The sequence below is a fragment of the Camelus dromedarius genome, chromosome 14 (genome assembly GCF_036321535.1).
Source record: "Camelus dromedarius isolate mCamDro1 chromosome 14, mCamDro1.pat, whole genome shotgun sequence".
In the NCBI taxonomy this organism is placed as follows: Eukaryota; Metazoa; Chordata; class Mammalia; order Artiodactyla; family Camelidae; genus Camelus; species Camelus dromedarius.
The window spans coordinates 56,960,878-56,978,935 of record NC_087449.1 but is presented as its reverse complement, the minus strand read 5'-3'; the positions used below and the strand labels follow the sequence as shown (position 1 = coordinate 56,978,935).

The 18,058-nt window shown below is 34.6% G+C and overlaps 1 protein-coding gene across 18 annotated transcripts in view; it reads right to left on the bottom strand.

The window, feature by feature from the left end:
* Positions 1 to 705: 705 nt before the first annotated feature.
* EIF4G3 (eukaryotic translation initiation factor 4 gamma 3) overlaps positions 706 to 18,058 on the bottom strand; it is a 319,467-nt gene continuing 302,114 nt past the window's right edge. For all 18 annotated transcript variants that reach the window (XM_031464263.2, XM_064493971.1, XM_064493960.1 and 15 more), the window contains 5 exons: positions 17,423 to 17,521; positions 8,813 to 8,959; positions 4,601 to 4,682; positions 2,985 to 3,131; positions 706 to 1,607 (listed from right to left, as the gene is read on the bottom strand). In XM_031464263.2, the coding sequence (XP_031320123.2) occupies positions 1,426 to 1,607; positions 2,985 to 3,131; positions 4,601 to 4,682; positions 8,813 to 8,959; positions 17,423 to 17,521 (657 nt within the window). In that variant the 3' untranslated portion in view covers positions 706 to 1,425. The remainder of the gene's footprint in view (positions 1,608 to 2,984; positions 3,132 to 4,600; positions 4,683 to 8,812; positions 8,960 to 17,422; positions 17,522 to 18,058) is intronic.

The following is an 18,058-nucleotide window of genomic DNA, read 5'->3' as shown; positions in this document are numbered from 1 at the left end:
TTTTATACTCACCAGAATGGCTTGAGCTAAGTTGAAGTTGGGGAACAATGTGATTTTCATACATGGTGTTGGTCTGGTTTTAAATCCCACACCCACTTTTTCAAAAGCATAATTTAGCTTTGGTTTCTTTTATTCTTTAGAGGATACCTTTGGGTTTCTCAAGCATCAGAGGCAATGATGATTTTAAAATCAGTGGTAGTGGTAGTATCAAACTGAGTAAGTGTCCCTAATCCTAACACATGCAGTGGAACACTGAGTTATTTAAAACATTGCCCTTAGGTTTGCTCCTGCCCTGAATGAATTTCTATCTAGTCGGTGACAGAAAAAAGCTTCCCCTGGACTTCCAGAGAAGCTCTCCCACCCAAGCACAAGTGCCCTCCTTTACCCACAAAGCAGCTTGCCTTTTCCAACTGTAGACACACAGAGAAAGACAGACAGACAGACAGACACACACACACACACACACACACACTCTCTCTCTCTCCCGTCTTCAGGAGTGATTCAGATTAGACAACGAATAGGCAGATAGCACCTCCCAGAGATGGGCGCACATGCAGCAGCTGTCAAAGGAGAAGTCACTTTACTTTCTTTAAACTTGCAATGTTTGTCTTTATTTTGTTCTTTATATTTTGAAAGTGAAAAGAAATAGTATTGAGTCAATTTCTTTTTGTTTTTTTAAATATTTGTTCTATGTATTTACAAGCCTTAAAGTTGCTCTAAAGATTTCAAAAGTATTAAGAGTACTTTTCCCAGGGTAGCACTTTTTTTTTTTTAAACAGTTCTTGGAGTTCTCTGGTCCACAGCATTTCCTTCTGTTTCAAGGTTATGTATGTTTTGATTACTATTGTGATTTTTTTATTTTCTGAAGCAAGCTGAGAGGCAGGCAGAAAGATCTGATGCCCCCCCCAAAATCTTTCTTACCTTGTTCACCCCAAACCTTCTTAAATCTGGACTAACTACTATGCTTTAAAACAAACGTGAGGTGCATCTGAAGGGGAGGGAAATTTATTTCTCTGCTTTTCTATTATACAAGTTGTTTACAGAAACTGCAAATTAAAAAATTACACTGGCATTTGCAGTCCTTAAAATAAATTAAAAGTTCTCAACTTTTTTTCGCTAAACAGATGTGTTTTTTTAAAGTATGAGTCCTCGTTTAAAAAGAAAAGATTAAAACAGAAAATATTTTCTATAAATAATACATGTATTTTGGTTTTAGTGCTCCCGCCCTCAGGTTTGAAGTTTACTTTTTCCAGTACCTTTTTCACTCCATGATCACCTTTTTTTTCTCTTTCCCCTCTCCCACTCGTGCACACGTGGGGGTTTCTGCGAGAATTGGCCTTGCTGCACTGTGATTGGCGAAGACGTGAAACTTTTTAAAAAAATACTTAAATTTTTTCTTTTGTTTCGTTTTGTGTATTTGAAGTTTTAGTTATCCTCAGACTCCTCTTCTGCTTCCCGCAGCCATGTGAAGAATGCTGTGACAGATTTCAGGGCCACACCCTTCCCATTCTGCTCTGCAGGGTCCTTGCTGCTTTCCCATTTGTAGAAGGCATCCTCAGAGATCACCTCCTCATCATATAGGCAATCAAAAAACATCCGTAGCAAATCTGCAAGGAGGTGAAAATCAACCATCAGTTTTGGGGGCATTGTAGTTGTGAGAAAAGATTGTATTTCCAAGCAATGAATGAATGCATATGAATTCTCTGGATAAGACAATTCATCATACTCCCTTGTGATAGTACAACAGCAAAACAATTTGTCTAAAGAATGGGAAAATATTAAGCAGTCTAAATTATTTCTTACTCCTATTACTGTGTTCAATTTAAACTTTTCTGATATTGCTGAGTTGTTTGTATGTAGTTCTCAACCTAAACACTTGTAAATTAAAAAAGAATTATTTTTTAACTTTCTTTTTACACTGTTTAAAATTATACAATAAAACTATATTGTTTTCAGATATTTTAGGAGGAAAGGTAGGAAGCACTTTTCTCCCTCTACTATTGTTTTCAAAATGAAAAGAATACTAATCTATATGAAAAACATGGCTGAAAACTATTTCATTCAGATTTTATCCAGTGAAATGATAGTCACTGTTTGTTGTTTTCAATGCCCAGACGATCTGGGCAATTTTAATGTTTTGCTCTCACAATGGAAACTTACCTTATATTATTGTTCAAAAAAAACAGAGATATTACAGACAGAGGGTTTTATATATTCTTTAAAAAAAATTCCTTCATTATGGGTTCTTAAAATTCATTTAAAGTCAACTCACTGATCATTCACATTAATGGAGGGAGGTAGTGGAATAAAGAATAATTGCTAATAAATATTCAGTCTAGAATGAGTCATATTAAACTTTTCTTTAGATTTACCTTTGTGATTTTTATTAGTCAAGCTAATATTTAAATCACTAACTACATGCGGCTATTTACATGTAAACTGAATAAAATTTAAAATTCAGTTCCTTAGTCACAGTAGCCAAATTAAAGTGCTTGATTGACACATGTGGCTCATAGTTACCATAATGCATGGCAGAGAAACATTTCCATCATTGCAGAGAGTCTTATTAGACAGACCCGCCCTAGAATTAGGATTAAATCTTTAATATGAACTAGTTTCTTTCTTTTTTCTTCTTCACTTATTCTATTTTTTTTAAACTTTTTTTTTATTGAGTTATAGTCGCTTTACAGTGTTGTGTCAAATTCCAGTGTAGAGCACAATTTTTCAGTTATACATGAACATACATACATTCACTGTCACATTCTCTTTCACTGTGAGCCACTAGTTTTCTTGTTATCATTTTCTCATGAAAGTCAAGTACTTAAAAAATTCAAATTTATTAAAGTTATTGGTTATCTTGAGTTTTGTTACTAGTGATTCTTCTGTTATCCACTGTTCAATCTATGAAACCATCTCTCAAGTCTTGGCCTGGATAAATCTCACCCACTGGGGTTGAGGTAACTGTAGGAAGAGGTAAAACTTACTGGCAGGTTGATCGAGTTTTACTATTGATGCTTGTAGTGCATAAAGTGCTTGCAGTTCCTTCTCTGTATCTGAGTCTAGGTACTTGAGTAAGATCGGCACTCTCTGCTTGATAACAGCAGTGTCCACTCGGAAGGTAGAACAGTCGGCTAGAGGTGACAGGAGAACTAAGCGTTACACTTAAGGCATTAACACACAGAGCCATTTTCAATTTTCAGAGTTGATAAAACACATATGACTCTGCAAGGAAAGAGGAAGCAAGGGGGTCCAAGGCAAAGATTTTGAAATCCAAAATGTTCTGGAATTTTTAATGGGATATGCTCTCTGAAATAACAAACAAAATATGGGATAGGTAGGGAAATGTATTTAAGAGTGCTGGGTTCCCTCCAGAGTAGCACACCCAATTCTTTCTCTTTAATCATAATGAAACAAGGACAGTGGTTTCATGACATTTCAAACTACAAAAGGAACATTTAAAAGGAAATTAAAGTGATAGTTCATATAAATCTTTTGAAAAGGTATAATTAGAACCATTTTATTACTAATAAGAGGATGAGGACTAACTGTGACAGTGGCAAATAACATATCTAACACATCCCGCCTTTTGCGGGAAAGGTACAATAAAAAGAGGCTGAGGAAAGCATGCCCAGTGTTTAGAAGGACACAGTTTAATTTCCTCTGTAAGTCAGCACTGGGACACAATCTTGTTTTAAAAAGCAGCTTCTATATTTTCCAACTCTGATTTTAAAACACCAAAGCCTTCTGGTTCTGTACATACTGGAAATTATTTAAAAATTTTAAATGAAGACTTTCTACTTAGCTTGTTATTTCACTCATTAAAAAACTAACATTAAAAAAAATTCATCTGACAAAAAAATCTTAAAATTCTGTAGCTATTGCTATAATGATAAAGACAGACCTGAAATTCTGAACACCTTCTGAGCTGATGAATTCTTTTTTTTCTATTTCAGTGACGTTTCAGAAATGTGGGTTTCAATCTGAGGCTAAGTGAATGGGCGATCTCATTAAATATTCTTAAAAACTATCTGTGGCTTGGAACACTTAGGGTTTCTACCAATCCCAATCCTACCCATCTATGTAATTCATAAACACTCAATAATATTGTCTTATCATTTAAAGTCAACATAAAGCAGGATAAATAACTGGTATTTTCTTTCCTCATGTATGTATTCAAATAAAATGGCTTTTCTGTTGAGATTAGCCCTTCATTGATATTACATAAGAACATTCAAACTGCTCATTATAATTCTTGAATGGAAGAAGGAGGAGGCTTTGAATGTTGGAGATGAAAAGTAAAGGAAAAGTCACATGCAGCAGAGTATAAAACAACCCAAGGAGCACGCACCAACTTCCACTGAACTGAAGAGCACAGGGCACGGAGCAGCTGCTCAGATTTGGGCTTGATGCAGGCAGAGCAGCTGTTCGTCCCCCTGCCTGAGAAAGCCAGACACTGTAGACAGAAACTGCCCTCATTTGCCCAGAAATTGAGCTTTATAGGGCAACTTTTGAAGGCAATATAAACTCTGACCCTTATCATCAATAGTTGACATACTGGAAATTTCAGATGTTAAGAGGTACCTTCAGAAATATTACTTACTTATAATAGCTGCTTTACAAACGGCTGTCATTAAAGCTCTAAGGAATGTAGGTGAACTCATCTGGCTTTCATCTAGATTAGCCTGAAATCAAAAGTAAATGAATAGTTTAAGGTACCCTTGCACATCAAAGAAATTATTTTCCCCTAAACCAGGCTTTGTCTGGGACTAAGGGCAAATGGGAACATGTTCAACTTTCTTATAAAAATTAATCTTCTGATTCACTGGAGAATATTGGGGCTACTGTCAGTTCTGTCTGAAAATGTTCTAAGTAGCAGTACTCTGTTTTCAGGGAGCTTTACTACTCGCTATCCTTTGCTCATTCAGTTATACAGTGCTGTGTACCGTATACATTCAAAGTGCAGCCATTTAAAAACATTTTAAATAAATAAGCCATGTTGAGATGATCTATTCAAATCTAAAAAGTTGAAAGAACAACTACAGCACAACTACAGAATATTTTAAAGACTACTTTTCTCTGTAGCCTGCAACTATGTTTAGATGTGCTAACGCTGCCTTTTCATCTCAGTTTTAATGTGAATTAGAGGTTAATTTCAAGCATTGCCTCAAACTTCAGGTAGTGACATAACTGCTACTCTTTTCTAAAAATGGCAAAAAAATGAATTAGAGATAAGTTAAATAGAATAAATGGACCCCAAATTTATTTTTTAGTTTATTTCTCTTAAGATCTTGTTGTTTTATCTTTTAGCTATAAAATGCTATACCAGATGACTAGAAAAAGGAAAAGAAACAGAACTGGCCATTTTCTAGATGGATATTTCAAATATTGTTCAGAGTGTATGTTCCCTATGCCAGTGAACAGAATTAGTATTTATCTCAGTTTCTTTTAATAGATTAGCATGGTATTTTCTACTGAAAGAGTCAGCCTTAAAAAATTAGGAAAAAATTAAGGATGTCATTTTAAACTAATGTGTTGGGGGGATGGCATAGCTCAGTGGTAGAGTGTGGGCCTAGCATGCACAAGGTCCTGGGTTCAATCCCTGGTACCTCTATTTAAATAAATAAATTATAATAAATAAATAAATAAATAAACCTAATTACCACCCCCCCAAAAAACAGCATTGAGAGAAACACCCTTAGGGAGACAGATATGTCAACAGAGATAAGCTATGGATCTGGAATAGGTGAACTAATGTGTTACTGGGAGGATGGGTATAGCTAAGTGATAGAGCATGTGCTCAGCATGCACAAGGTCCTGGGTTCAATACCTGGTACCTCCACCATAAAAAAAAAAAAAAAAAAAAAAGTGTAAGCTAAACTAATGTGTTATAAAGCTAAGAATATTTAGAGATTAGTTTAATGTTTATGAATTTTTTGAACTGACACAGATTAACTAGCAGCTCTATTTGTTGAATACCTAACCTCACACATCACTGGGGAGGAAATGGCAATTTCTTGAGAGCAGAGTTAAGAGTGGTTAACAAGTCAGAAGGCCAGCTCTGCAGGATACTGGCAGAGCTGAACACAGAGGGCTGTTACAGTGAGACTGCTCATTACCAATCTTTCCCACAGAACAGAAACAAGTGGTGCCACTGCTGACAGATAACGATGGGGATGGGGTGGGGCAAAAGCCATGCATAAAAGACTTCATGATGACTTATGTGTTATAGTCAGCTGCTGATATACCTCTTTTAAAAATATATAGGCTGAAGCTAAGTTTAGTCTAGCCCAAGAAATTACTTCTGCAAAATCCGAACAATTACTTTCAAAGAATAAAGGAGAGAATAAAAACACACCATTACGTTTTTGGCTCAAGAATACCTTACAAACAGATTGTAGAACTATTTCAACTGAATATCATTTGAAATCCCCAAAGGATTAGATCTCAAATGGAGTCTGAGAAAAAAAATAAACAAATTAGCTAAATGTAATTAGATTATAAATACCATTTCCAAACCATCTGACTATTTCTTCCGTTTTAAAGAAACAAACTGCGTATTTCTTCTACCAAATAAAGCCAAATACTGTTATTCTAATATTCAAGAGTAGAAAAGACCTTATTAAAAGTGTCAAGAATCCTAAAGCACAAATTAAGCAAAGATGAAAACAGGCCAAGAACAAGAAGGAAAATGGGTCTGCTAATTGGAGTAAATAAGCAAAATCAGATTTACATAGTACTGGTATCAGACACGGAGCAACAAACACCTATACGCACTGTGAACTCAGTGACAATTATGTTTTTGTCTTCTTGCTCTTTTTTTTAAAGGTCATCTTTATTAGGTATAATTTATATTCAGTAAAACTTACCCTCTGTCTTCTCTTTAAAGAGAATAATTATTGGCCTGCAGTAGGCAGAGTAGATGTTAATACTTTAAAAATGAAGCCCAACATGGGTGAAGAGGTAAAAACAGCATAATTTTGCAATACATGAGAAAATAGAAGACCAAAATTGCCAAAATGATGGTGATTTATGAAAAACCATGAGGAAGGAGAATGATGTTAAATATGTAAGCACTGACCTGACTTCTAAAACATAAAAGAAGGTACCTAATGTCAATAATATATCAGAAAGCTTGATGCTGATTCTATGCTAAATTCTACAACAAACTATCATATGAATGGCTTAAAAGTCTTAGAGAGGAAAGAGATGGTTATGCTAAGACGAATAAATAAGTACATGAAAAATAAATCATGCTAAACTAACTTTTTTCCTTTTCTCATATGATTAGTATAAGGCAGCTCAGATGGATATAGCCTTAATTTCTCTGAACTTTAGCAAGGCATTTGACAAATTATCTAATCACAGATATCCCCTTGTGGGCAAGATGAAAAGGTGAACTAGACAGCAGAATGATGTGAAATAATAAACAAGTTAACAGCTGAAGTGTCCATGAGGGTGGGGTTGAGATTTGATCCTTGAAAGTATGCTGCTTTGTCTTGGCCCTCTCCTATCCATAAATTTTACCCATAATTTGGATAAGGACAAAGCTGACATGTTAATGAAATACAAAGAAGATACAAAGTGAAAAAGATGGCAAGCAAATTTTAAGACCAAATCAGAATCTAAAATTTCTCACAGACTGGAAAAAAAAAGTGTCTAATTTAAGAAGATAAACATAAACAGAAATAAATTTTTAAGTACCAGTTTGGTTCAAAAACCAAATGCACTAAGTTCAGGGTGGGAGAGACGGCTAGCCTACAGAACACAAAAGAAATAGGTACTGCAAGACTGAAAGAGCAATTTGAGCTCTGTGTGGTGAGCCTGCCAGAAGCACAAAGTTCAAAACAAAAAATGCAAAAGCACCACCTAACTCTACTGTTGGACCACATCTGGTGATCATGCTCAGTCTACACATGTCACTTTGAGAGGGATGTTGAAAATCCAGGTTATGTTTGCATGAGAGTGACCAGACAAGGTCTGGACATCAAGATTTCAAGAAAGAATAAAAGAACCTAGAGACAGAGATATGGATATAATGACAGACTATTAAAGTTAATCAAAAGATTTCCAATTAGGTGAGAAGACAGACTTTTTATCCTACAGACATGGGGAAAAACAGATTAAAAACCAACTTATCAGAAGCTTCGTTATTTCTCAATGCCTAGAAATGGTTAAAGAAACAACACACCATTAGAAGGACTACAAATCAGGACTTACACAAGAGGGAGAGAACTAGATTAGCCCTCCATGGCTTTCTTTCAACTTGGGTAACTATATGATCCCATGAAAATGTGCACAAATAAAACACATCTACATAAATAAAAGTTACTGTGTAAAGGAATACAGTAGCAGATTAAAAACAGGCATGATCAATAGACTCCACAACACAGAAAAACAAGGTATCAAATTTTCAGAAGGGAGCATTATTATGAAAATGTAAGCCAACACATTTCTTAATAACTACATATTGCTTATTAATTTTATCCAAGATAGTATTTAAAATGTGAGATCATTTAGAAAGAAATGCAAGTTTTTGAATGGTAAAATGTTAAGGAATATCCTAAACTAATGAGAGATCCCGAAAAATAGATTATGTTTGAAATATTTTTACTTGACTTTTTAGAAGACTACAAATCTTATAAAAATGGGGAAAAAAGCATTGAGTTTCAAGTATACATACATGTAAGACTAACAGCTAACTTCACTAAAGTTAAAAACTCCCTTTAAATGAAAGGGTAAATATGTGAATTAAGTGGATCCCACAAGAATCTTTCTTGCAGAGATATCAGGGAAGGTGACATAGTCTTTATACCTCTACCCAGTCAAAGATCTGTTCATCATTTGCTTTGTCCTCAATAATAAGTTTCTCGAGTCGCTTATATAGCTCTTCAGCAGAGAGTTCTTTTTTTGAAAGTGCTTCAGAGGAACAGGAACCATCAGACTCTATAAAGTCCAACTTCTGAAACATATAATGTTAAACATATTAATAATGATCCAATATTATTATCACCCTGAGAGGAAAACAAAGTCATGGGCTATCTCTTCTATTTCACATGGGGTCAAAATGATCAGCAGAAGCTATTTTATATTCATAGTTCTGAAAGATTTTCACTCCATTACCCTTCTAAATATTTCCCCCATTTTTTTTTAATGTGTACCTCTGACTCTCCTCAAAAACAAACAAGCTTACCTTCCTTCCAATTCATTCTGAGCTTCAGTCTTTTCTTTTAGAGTACATGTGACATACAATATTATATTAGTTTCATGCATACAACATAGTGATTCAAGTGTATACACTTGTATACACTGTGAAATGATCACCACAATCAATCTAGTCACTATCTGTCACCATACAAAATTAATACAATATTATTGACTGTATTCTCCATGCTGTGCATTACATCCCCATGACTTCTTTATAACTGGAAGACTGTACCTCTTGATCCCCTTCACCTCTTTAAGTCCTGCCCAATCTCCTTCCCCTTGGGCAACCACCTGTTCTCTAAATCTATGGGTTTTGATTTGTCTTTCTGGATTCCACTTGTAAGTGAAATCATGCAGTATTTGTCTTTCTCTGACTTAGTTTACTTAACATAATACCCTTGGGTGCTTTCGTCTTACTCTTAGCTGTGACATAGCTCTAAGGCAGGGCAGGAGTACTAGCAAGAGTACAATACAACTCTCTCTCTGAAGCCTATGGTTTAATATCACCAAGAGTAGCTGTCAAAAACTCTATAGTTTTTGGTTTTGTTTAGTCTTTCAAGTACTTCCTGACCATTCGGAATCTAAGTGTGAGAAATGATGGCGTAACTGTTTGAAAAGATCAATAATCAAAATGTTTTTTAATTTTCAAGGATGTAAGGCAATGAGGTACGTAAGTATGCTTTGCTTTATGAAGTTTCTCTAAGCAAAAACCGTAAAAATAAAATATTAAAGATTATTAATATAAATCTTTCTCTAATAACTTCAAAGACCCTGATATATTCCTATACCCTCCTTGGATCCACAAAGAAAAAATTATCTTGAATTTTGTGGAAAAAAATTCACTCTATTGTTTTAATTGTCTTTACTACTTATATAGCATTTCTAAACAATACATTCCTATAAAGTTTCAGAAACATGATTCAATATCATAATTTTTTCTGATTCAATGTTGAGAAATACCTCAACCACCACACTTCAATGTCCATACAAAGGCACAAGATGATGGCAGTACGTTCTTTTAAGAATAGGCAATCAATTTTTCATAACCTTGAAACATCCTCCAAATTTATTCTAACACTCCAAGGTGTTATAACACCTACACAGGGAATACCTCTTTAACCCTATGCCAAACTTACATAAATAAACTGAAGGTCTGAGAGCAATGAACAAACAAGAATGAAGTCAAACATGAAGTACATTGCTCATTAATAAAATATGACATAAAACTGTGAAAATGAAAGCCTTTACCACTGCCTAAGGGGATCAGTGGTGAGCTGTAAAGTTTATGCTGGTCACTAGAGAGAAACATTTCTCAGAAACCCTGTATTTCTGTATATGTTATCTGATCTTCCTAGAACTAGAAGGCGGGTTCAAATTTATGGATCAGTTCATCACTACCTCTTGCAGAACATACTAGAGTTTTAAGAAAAAAGGCATTAAACCAACTCTTTTAGAAGAAAGCTAAAGTCTGGATATGGAAGGCCAAATTTTCTGGAACCTCATTTTCCTAATTGCTTTTTAAACATTTTATTAATAACATCATCATCCATAATTGACTGAGTACCTCTCTGTGCTCATTGCTTCTTAAAACATTTCATTTAATACCTACAAGGTAGGTATTATCAACATTCCATATGTGAGGAATCTGAGGCTTAGGGAAATAAAGTAATTTGTTTAAAGTCACATTAAGTGGTAGAAAACTGGAATCTGAATCCAGGTGTATGTGACTTCAAACCAGGATGCCGTATGTTTTCATTTCTCTCGGATATACATCTAGAAGTGCAATTGCCAGGTCTTTTGGGAATTGTATGAGAAACCATCCTTATGTTGTTATTTTCATAAATTACATCTTTATACAATGTGTGCCCATTAACATATGTTTATAATTATTATTTTATGGATTTATCTTGTAAATCACATAGTAAATAAAAGGAACAGCCACAAACCAAAGACACAGTCACACTTGCTTTTACATTTACCTATGTGGTTATCGTTACCAGTACTCTTTCTTTGTATGGCTTTGAGTTACAGTCTAGTGTCCTTTTGCTTTAGCCTGAAGACTCCCTGTAGCATTTCTTGTAGGGCAGGTCTACTGGTGACTAACTCATCTAGCTTTTACCTGGGAATGTCAGTAATTTCTTCATTTTTGAAAGAAATTTTGCCAGGTATAAAAAGGTTTTATTTTTATTCATTTATTCATTTATTTTTTATTGAGGTATAGTTAATTTACAATGTTGTGTTAGTTTCTGGTGTACAGCAAAGTGATTCCATTTTATACACACACACATACTTTTTCATATTCTTTTTCATTATGGCTTATTACAGGATATTGAATACAGTTCCCTGCACTACACAGTAGGACCTTGCTGTTTATTACATATATAGTAATTTGTATTTGCATGTACCTTTTTGAATTAAGTTTTCTCCAGATATATGCCCAGGAGTGGGATTGCTGGATCATATAGTAACTCTTATTTTTAGTTGTTTTAAAGGAACTTCCATAATGTTCTCAACAGTGGCTTCACAAATTTACATTCCCACCAATGGTGTAAGAGGATTCCCTTTTCTACAACCTCTACAGCATTTATTATCTGTAGACTTTTTAATGATGGCCATTCTGACCGGTGTGAAGTGATACCTCACTGTAGTTCTGATTTGCATTTCTCTAATAATTAGCGAAGTTGAACATCTTTTCAGGTGCCTAATGGCCATCTGTTTGTCTTCTTTAGAGAAATATCTATTTAGATCTTCTGTCCATTTTTTGATTGGTTTTTTTTTTTTTTTTTTTTTTTTGGTTATTGAGTTGTATGAGCTGTTTGTATATTTTGGAAATTGAGTCCTCCTTGCTGGCTGAAACTTTTGCAAATATTTTTTCCCAGTCCGTAGGTTGTCTTTTTGTTTTGTTTATGGTTTCCTTTGCTGTGCAAAGGCTCTTAAGTTCCATTAGGGCCTGTTTGTCAGATATAAACAGTTTTTAAATGTCCGTACTTCAATGATATCACTCCAGTGTGTTTTCAACCATCATTTCTTCAAATCATTTTTTCCTGCCCCTTTCTCTCTTCCACTTATGGGACTCCATTATGTATATACTCATATGCTCAATGGTATTCCCTAGGTCCTTGCGCTCTGTTCATTTTTCTTGATTCTTTTTTCTTTCTGCTCCTCAAACTGAGCAGTTTCTTCTTTCAAAGCCTCTTTATATGTTAACTGGATTAATTTTTCAGTATCTATTATTATAATTTAAAGTTTCCTTTAAAAATAACTAACTATAGGGAATTTTTATTAAAAATTCAGTTGTACTCAGTTTCACATAATACTGGAAATTTCATTAACAAAACAATAAAAGAGCGTAACTGTATTGAAGATGGAGTTTCACTGCAGCAAATTAATGCTGAATCAGTGATTCCTGACTAAGGAATTTCAACTGCGCTTTTTTCAAATTTGCTGATTGATTCTTCTGCCTGCTCAAATCTGTTAACTCTAGTTATTTTTTCACTTCAGCCATTGTAACTTCTCAGTTTCAGAATCTCTATTTGCTCCTTTTTATAATTTCTGCCTGTTTACTGAGATTCTCAACTTGTTCATTAGTCATTCTGACTTTCTGAAGTTCTTCATCCATGGTTTTCTTTAGCAATTTGAGCATATTTAAGAGAGTTAAATTCTTTGTCTAGTATGTCCAATGTTTGGGCTTCCTCAGGGATGCTTTCTGTCAGCTTCTTTTTTTCCTGTGAGTGAGCTGTATTTTCCTGTTATATTTATGCTTTATAACTTTTAATTGAAAACTGCACAGTGTAATGTGGTAAGTCTGGGCATCAGATTCTCTCCCTTCCCCAGGAACTGCTGATGTTGCAGTCATCAGTTTGTTTACTGACTTTAGACAAGGACTACATTCTTCCTGTGTATCATCACTGAAGTCTCTGATCCACTATGTCTGCAGTCAGTCAGTGACCTTTTAGAGATTTCAGTGAAAGCCTGGATTCAAGAAAAAAAGAGAGGGGCATGGGAAAGACACAAATGTGCTCTGTTTAAGTCCTTTGACAGGCCCCATCCAAGAAGCTGCTTCAGAGTGAGGAGACAAAACTACAGCAAAGTCCTGCACTGAACCCTCAGTAAACTACCAGGCAGATGAAAAGACACAACATCAATCTTTGGAGAACACGGTCTTTATTGCTCAACCTGGTGCCAGAAAAAAGTTGCTGCTGTCTCATCAGCTGTCTGCCACAGGGCTGGCAGCTTTCTATGCAAAATGCCAAAATCCCTGACATTTACCATGCTCTTTTTTCATCAAGCAATCTCCTGGTGTTGGTAGTGCATGTGCTTGACTAGACTGCATAATTCCAAAATAGTTGATTCCCAACAGATCTCCCCAGCTCAATAGCTGTTTCAGTAGAGGGATTAATTCTGGAGTTTCTCACTCCACCCTCTTTCCCACAACATCCACATGTTGATTTTTTTTAAACATTTTTTGTTGTTGAGTTATACTCATTTTACAATGTTGTGTCAAATTCCAGTGTAGAGCACAATTTTTCAGTTATACATGAACATATATATATTCATTGTCACATTTTTTTTCACTGTGAGCTACCACAAGATCTTGTATATATTTCCCTGTGTTATACAGTATTATCTTGTTTATCTATTACACATTTTGAAATCCTAGTCTGTCCCTTCCCACCCCCCGCCCGCCTGGCAACCACAAATTTGTATTTTATGTCTGTGAGTCTGTTTCTGTTTTGTATTATTTAGTTAATTAATTAATTTTTTAGATTCCACATATGAGTGATCTCATATGGTATTTTTCTTTCTCTTTCTGGCTTACTTCACTTAGAATGACATTCTCCAGAAACATCCATGTTGCTGCAAATGGCGTGATGTTGTCGGTTTTTATCACTGAATAGTATTCCATTGTATAAATATACCACATCTTCTTTATCCAGTCATCTGTCGATGGACATTTAGGCTGTTTCCATGTCTTGACTATTGTAAATAGTGCTGCTATGAACATTGGGGTGCAGGTGCTATTTTGAAGTAAGGTTCCTTCTCCCTAAAGTGAGTCTCTTGTATGAGCATATTGAAGGTTCTTGCTTTATTATCCAGTCTGCCACTCTACATCTTTTGACTGGAGCATTTAGTCCATTAACATTTACAGTAATTAGTGATAGATATGTGTTTATTGCCATTTTGAACTTATTTTTGCAGTTGATTTGGTATTTCCTCTTTGTTCTTTTCTTCTTCCTTTGGTGGTTTAGTAATTTTCCTTTGTATTATCTTGGTGTTTATTTAGTTTTTGTGACTCATTTGTAAGATTTTGGCTTGTGGCTACCCTTTTTTGTAAGTCTATTAACCCATTACTATAACTGTTTGTATTAAACAGATAGTAATATAATCTCAAACCCATCCTATGGAGAACAAAAAATTTAAAAAAGAAAAAAAAAATACTCTGTATTTCCTTGCTTCCCTCTCCCATTCTTAATGATTTAGATGTCTTCTTTCACAATTTTGTGTTTATTCTACTTGGAATTCATGATATTTATCATCTTTCCAGTTATGAGTTTCTCATTTTTGTAGCATCCTGCTTCTTTTCTATTTAGAGTAGACTTGATTTTTTAAAAATGTAAATTAACCTTACATTCCTGTGATAAAACCCACTTGGTTATGTATTATTCTTTTAATATATTTTGAATTTGGTCTGCAAAAACTTTGTTGAGAAAAATTTCTGTTAATTAGGAATACTGTAGTCTATAGTTTTCTTTTCTTGAAATGTCTATCTGGTTTTGTTACCAAACTAATGCTAGTCTCACAGAATGAGTTGGAAAACAATCCCTCCTGTTCAGTGTTTAAAAGAACTGATGTAGAATTCTTTGCAGATTGGCATTATTTCTTCTTTAAATGTTTGGTAGAATTTACGAGCGAACTCATTGGAGCCTGGAGTTTTCTTTGTGGGGATGTTTTTATCCACTTCAACTTCTTTAAAAGATACTTAGGTTATTTATTCTTCTTGAGTCAGCTCCAGTAGTTTGTGTCTTTCATGAAATTTGTTCATTTCAACTAAGTTGATGTGTTTGTTGGTATAAAGATTATTCATAAAATTATCTTACCTGTTGTTATGTGTAGAATCTGTACAATGTCATCTTTCTCATTCTTTTTATTAGAAATTTATAACTTCTTTTTTTCATTTTTCCTGATTAGTCTGGCTAGAGGTTTATCAATTTTATCTTCTCAAAGAACCAACTTTCGACTTCAATGACTTTTCTCTATTTTGTTCTGTTTCACTGTTATTTCCTTTTTTTCATTTACGTGGAATTTTATTTGCTCTTCTTTTTCTAATCTTGTAAGCTTGAAGGTGAAGTCACTGATGTGTGACCCTACTTCTTTTCTACATAGAACTGTTCAGTGCTAAAAATTTACTTGAAGTACTGCTTTAGTTGCATCCCATAAATTTTGATGTGTTTTCATTGTCATTCAGTTGAAAACAGTTTTTTTAAACTATCTTTTCAATTTGTTTGACTCATTAATTATTTAGAAGTAAGTTTCTAAATACATGTTGCTCTTATTCTTAAAGGTTAGTTTATCTGGAAGTCATTTCTAGATTAACTGCTATTTTCTCAGCACTTTAAGATTATTCTACCATCTTTCATTGCTATCTTTGTATACTTTGGTAACAATTGGCTTTCATCGTTGCTACTGCGAAGTCTGTTTCTCCTGTAGGTAATGTGCTGCTTTCCGTCTACTTTAAAATCTTTTTTTTTTTTGGTCTTTGATAGTATGCAGTTTCACTAAAATATAATTATCCTATGTGGTATACATGTACTTTAAATATAGATTCATATATATATTTTTTAATTCTGGAAAAGTCTCAGCCACAGTTTCTTCAAATACTGTCTCTTTTCCATTCACTCTATTTTTCCCCTTGGGAGACTAATTAGACATGCTAGACTCCCATTCTATCCTCTAAATTTCATAATATCTCTTAGTATTCCACCTAGTTTCTCTTTCCTCTCTTTTCAATCTCTGCTCAGTCATTTTGACTAGTCTCTTCATGTTTGTTCATTTAAAAAAGTGTTATTTTATATTCTGGGTGATAATTCCATTATCTCAAGCCTGTGGAGTCTAAATCTTGCATTTATTGTCTGCTTAGTCTCTCATGATGAATATGTTACATGAATTCTAAGTGTTAACTCCTGTATTTAGATAATGTTAATTTGTAGAAAATAAGAGGTAAATTGAGGATGTTTTCTCCAAAGAGCATTTTGGTTTGCTGCGTCTTGGAGCCAGGGTAATACTGAACTAGGACCATTTCAACTTCTTCCAAGATCTCTGGCAGCACTTACAATGGTACTGGACAATATCCCCTACATGTGTGCCTACTGCTCAGAGTTCAGATTTCATCTTTTTTCTCTCATTATTCTTTTTGTTACTTGGAAATTTCTTCCACTTTCTATGAGCCCAGCCATGCAGTATAAATTATGCCTTATGTAGGTTCTCATTATTGTGACAAGAATGCTCTCCAGTGTATCTAGACTACAACCAAAAGGAAGCTATAGTTCATAGTTAACCTAATGTTTTATCCAGCTTAAAATATACTTACTTTACAGATCGCTTTATTTTCTTTTTACTTAAGAGTGATTTTCTTCTTATTGCTGATTTTGTTGGCTGTCTTAGCTTTAATTTTCCTCAGGATTTTGATATGCAGGGTCATTTTGAGAGGGTGTTGTTTGTTTTCTCTGTCACTTTAGCTAAGGTTCTGACTGTAAGACTGTATCTACTTCTTTGTACTTACTTATCTATTGTGCTCCCAGTCAGTGTCATGCAGTAAGCCCGTCTCCAACCTCCTTCCTTATAAGGGGCATTCTAGTCCCCACTACCGCAGAGAAATAACTTCTGGCTATCTCTGTTTTCAGATCCAGAGCTCAGAAGACTTGCAGCTTTAGCTCTATTACCCCTGCTTTATTTATCAATTTCATTTCTGGTTCATGGAGATATGTAGCTTGTTCTTAAGTGGGGTTAAGTCCTTAAAATTAAAAAAAAAATTTTTTTTCTATCATCTAGTGAATGCATAGTTCAAGTGGCCTTACAGTATGGATTTGAAATGACATCTTAAGCATGATTCCTATTTTGGTCTAATTTTAACAACTGGAATACTAAAAAATTACCTTTACTTCCTCTAAGTAACAAACCAACTGCTATCAAAGGAAGCATAAGCCTTGCTCTTACTCACCTGCTCCGAGAGAAAATTATGTACATCTTCCCCTTCTGGTAAAAAGTCCTTCCAGCTGAGGTCAGCCTCCCTCCATAAGGCTCCTACTTTCTTATGGCTCTAAAACAGAGATAAGTCCAATCCATTTACTTTTACATTGGAAGGAGAAAAAAAAAAGCCTTGCTTGAAGTCAATAGTGCAGAACTGTGAAGACTGAAAAACCAAAACTATTCTTTGTTGATATGAAGTTAATTTCTTAAGACCCCCTTAGCTTTCAAACTGAGATGTCTGGATATACATACATGTAGTAGTAAAACGTTCAATAGCTTAAGGTTCAATAATTTATTTTACCAGATGACTAATCTGAGGATCTGAAAACTGGTTGTTTGGGGTTTTTGAGTATAATCATGTAATGAGTCCAATGCAGAGCTTATAAATTCAACACCGTCTCTTATCCTGGACAGTGCTATATGTACCTGCTATTAAAGCCATTCAGTAAGCCTCCCGAGAATCCCTCTTCATGTCAGATCATGATTATGCTATCTAACATGAGAATGACTAAGGAGGAAGTTTTTGCCCCTAAACCAGGAATGACAATTATTTCAAGAGCAAGAAGCTCAAGGTTGAGCCCAAGAAGAGCTGTTGTCAGCTTTCCAG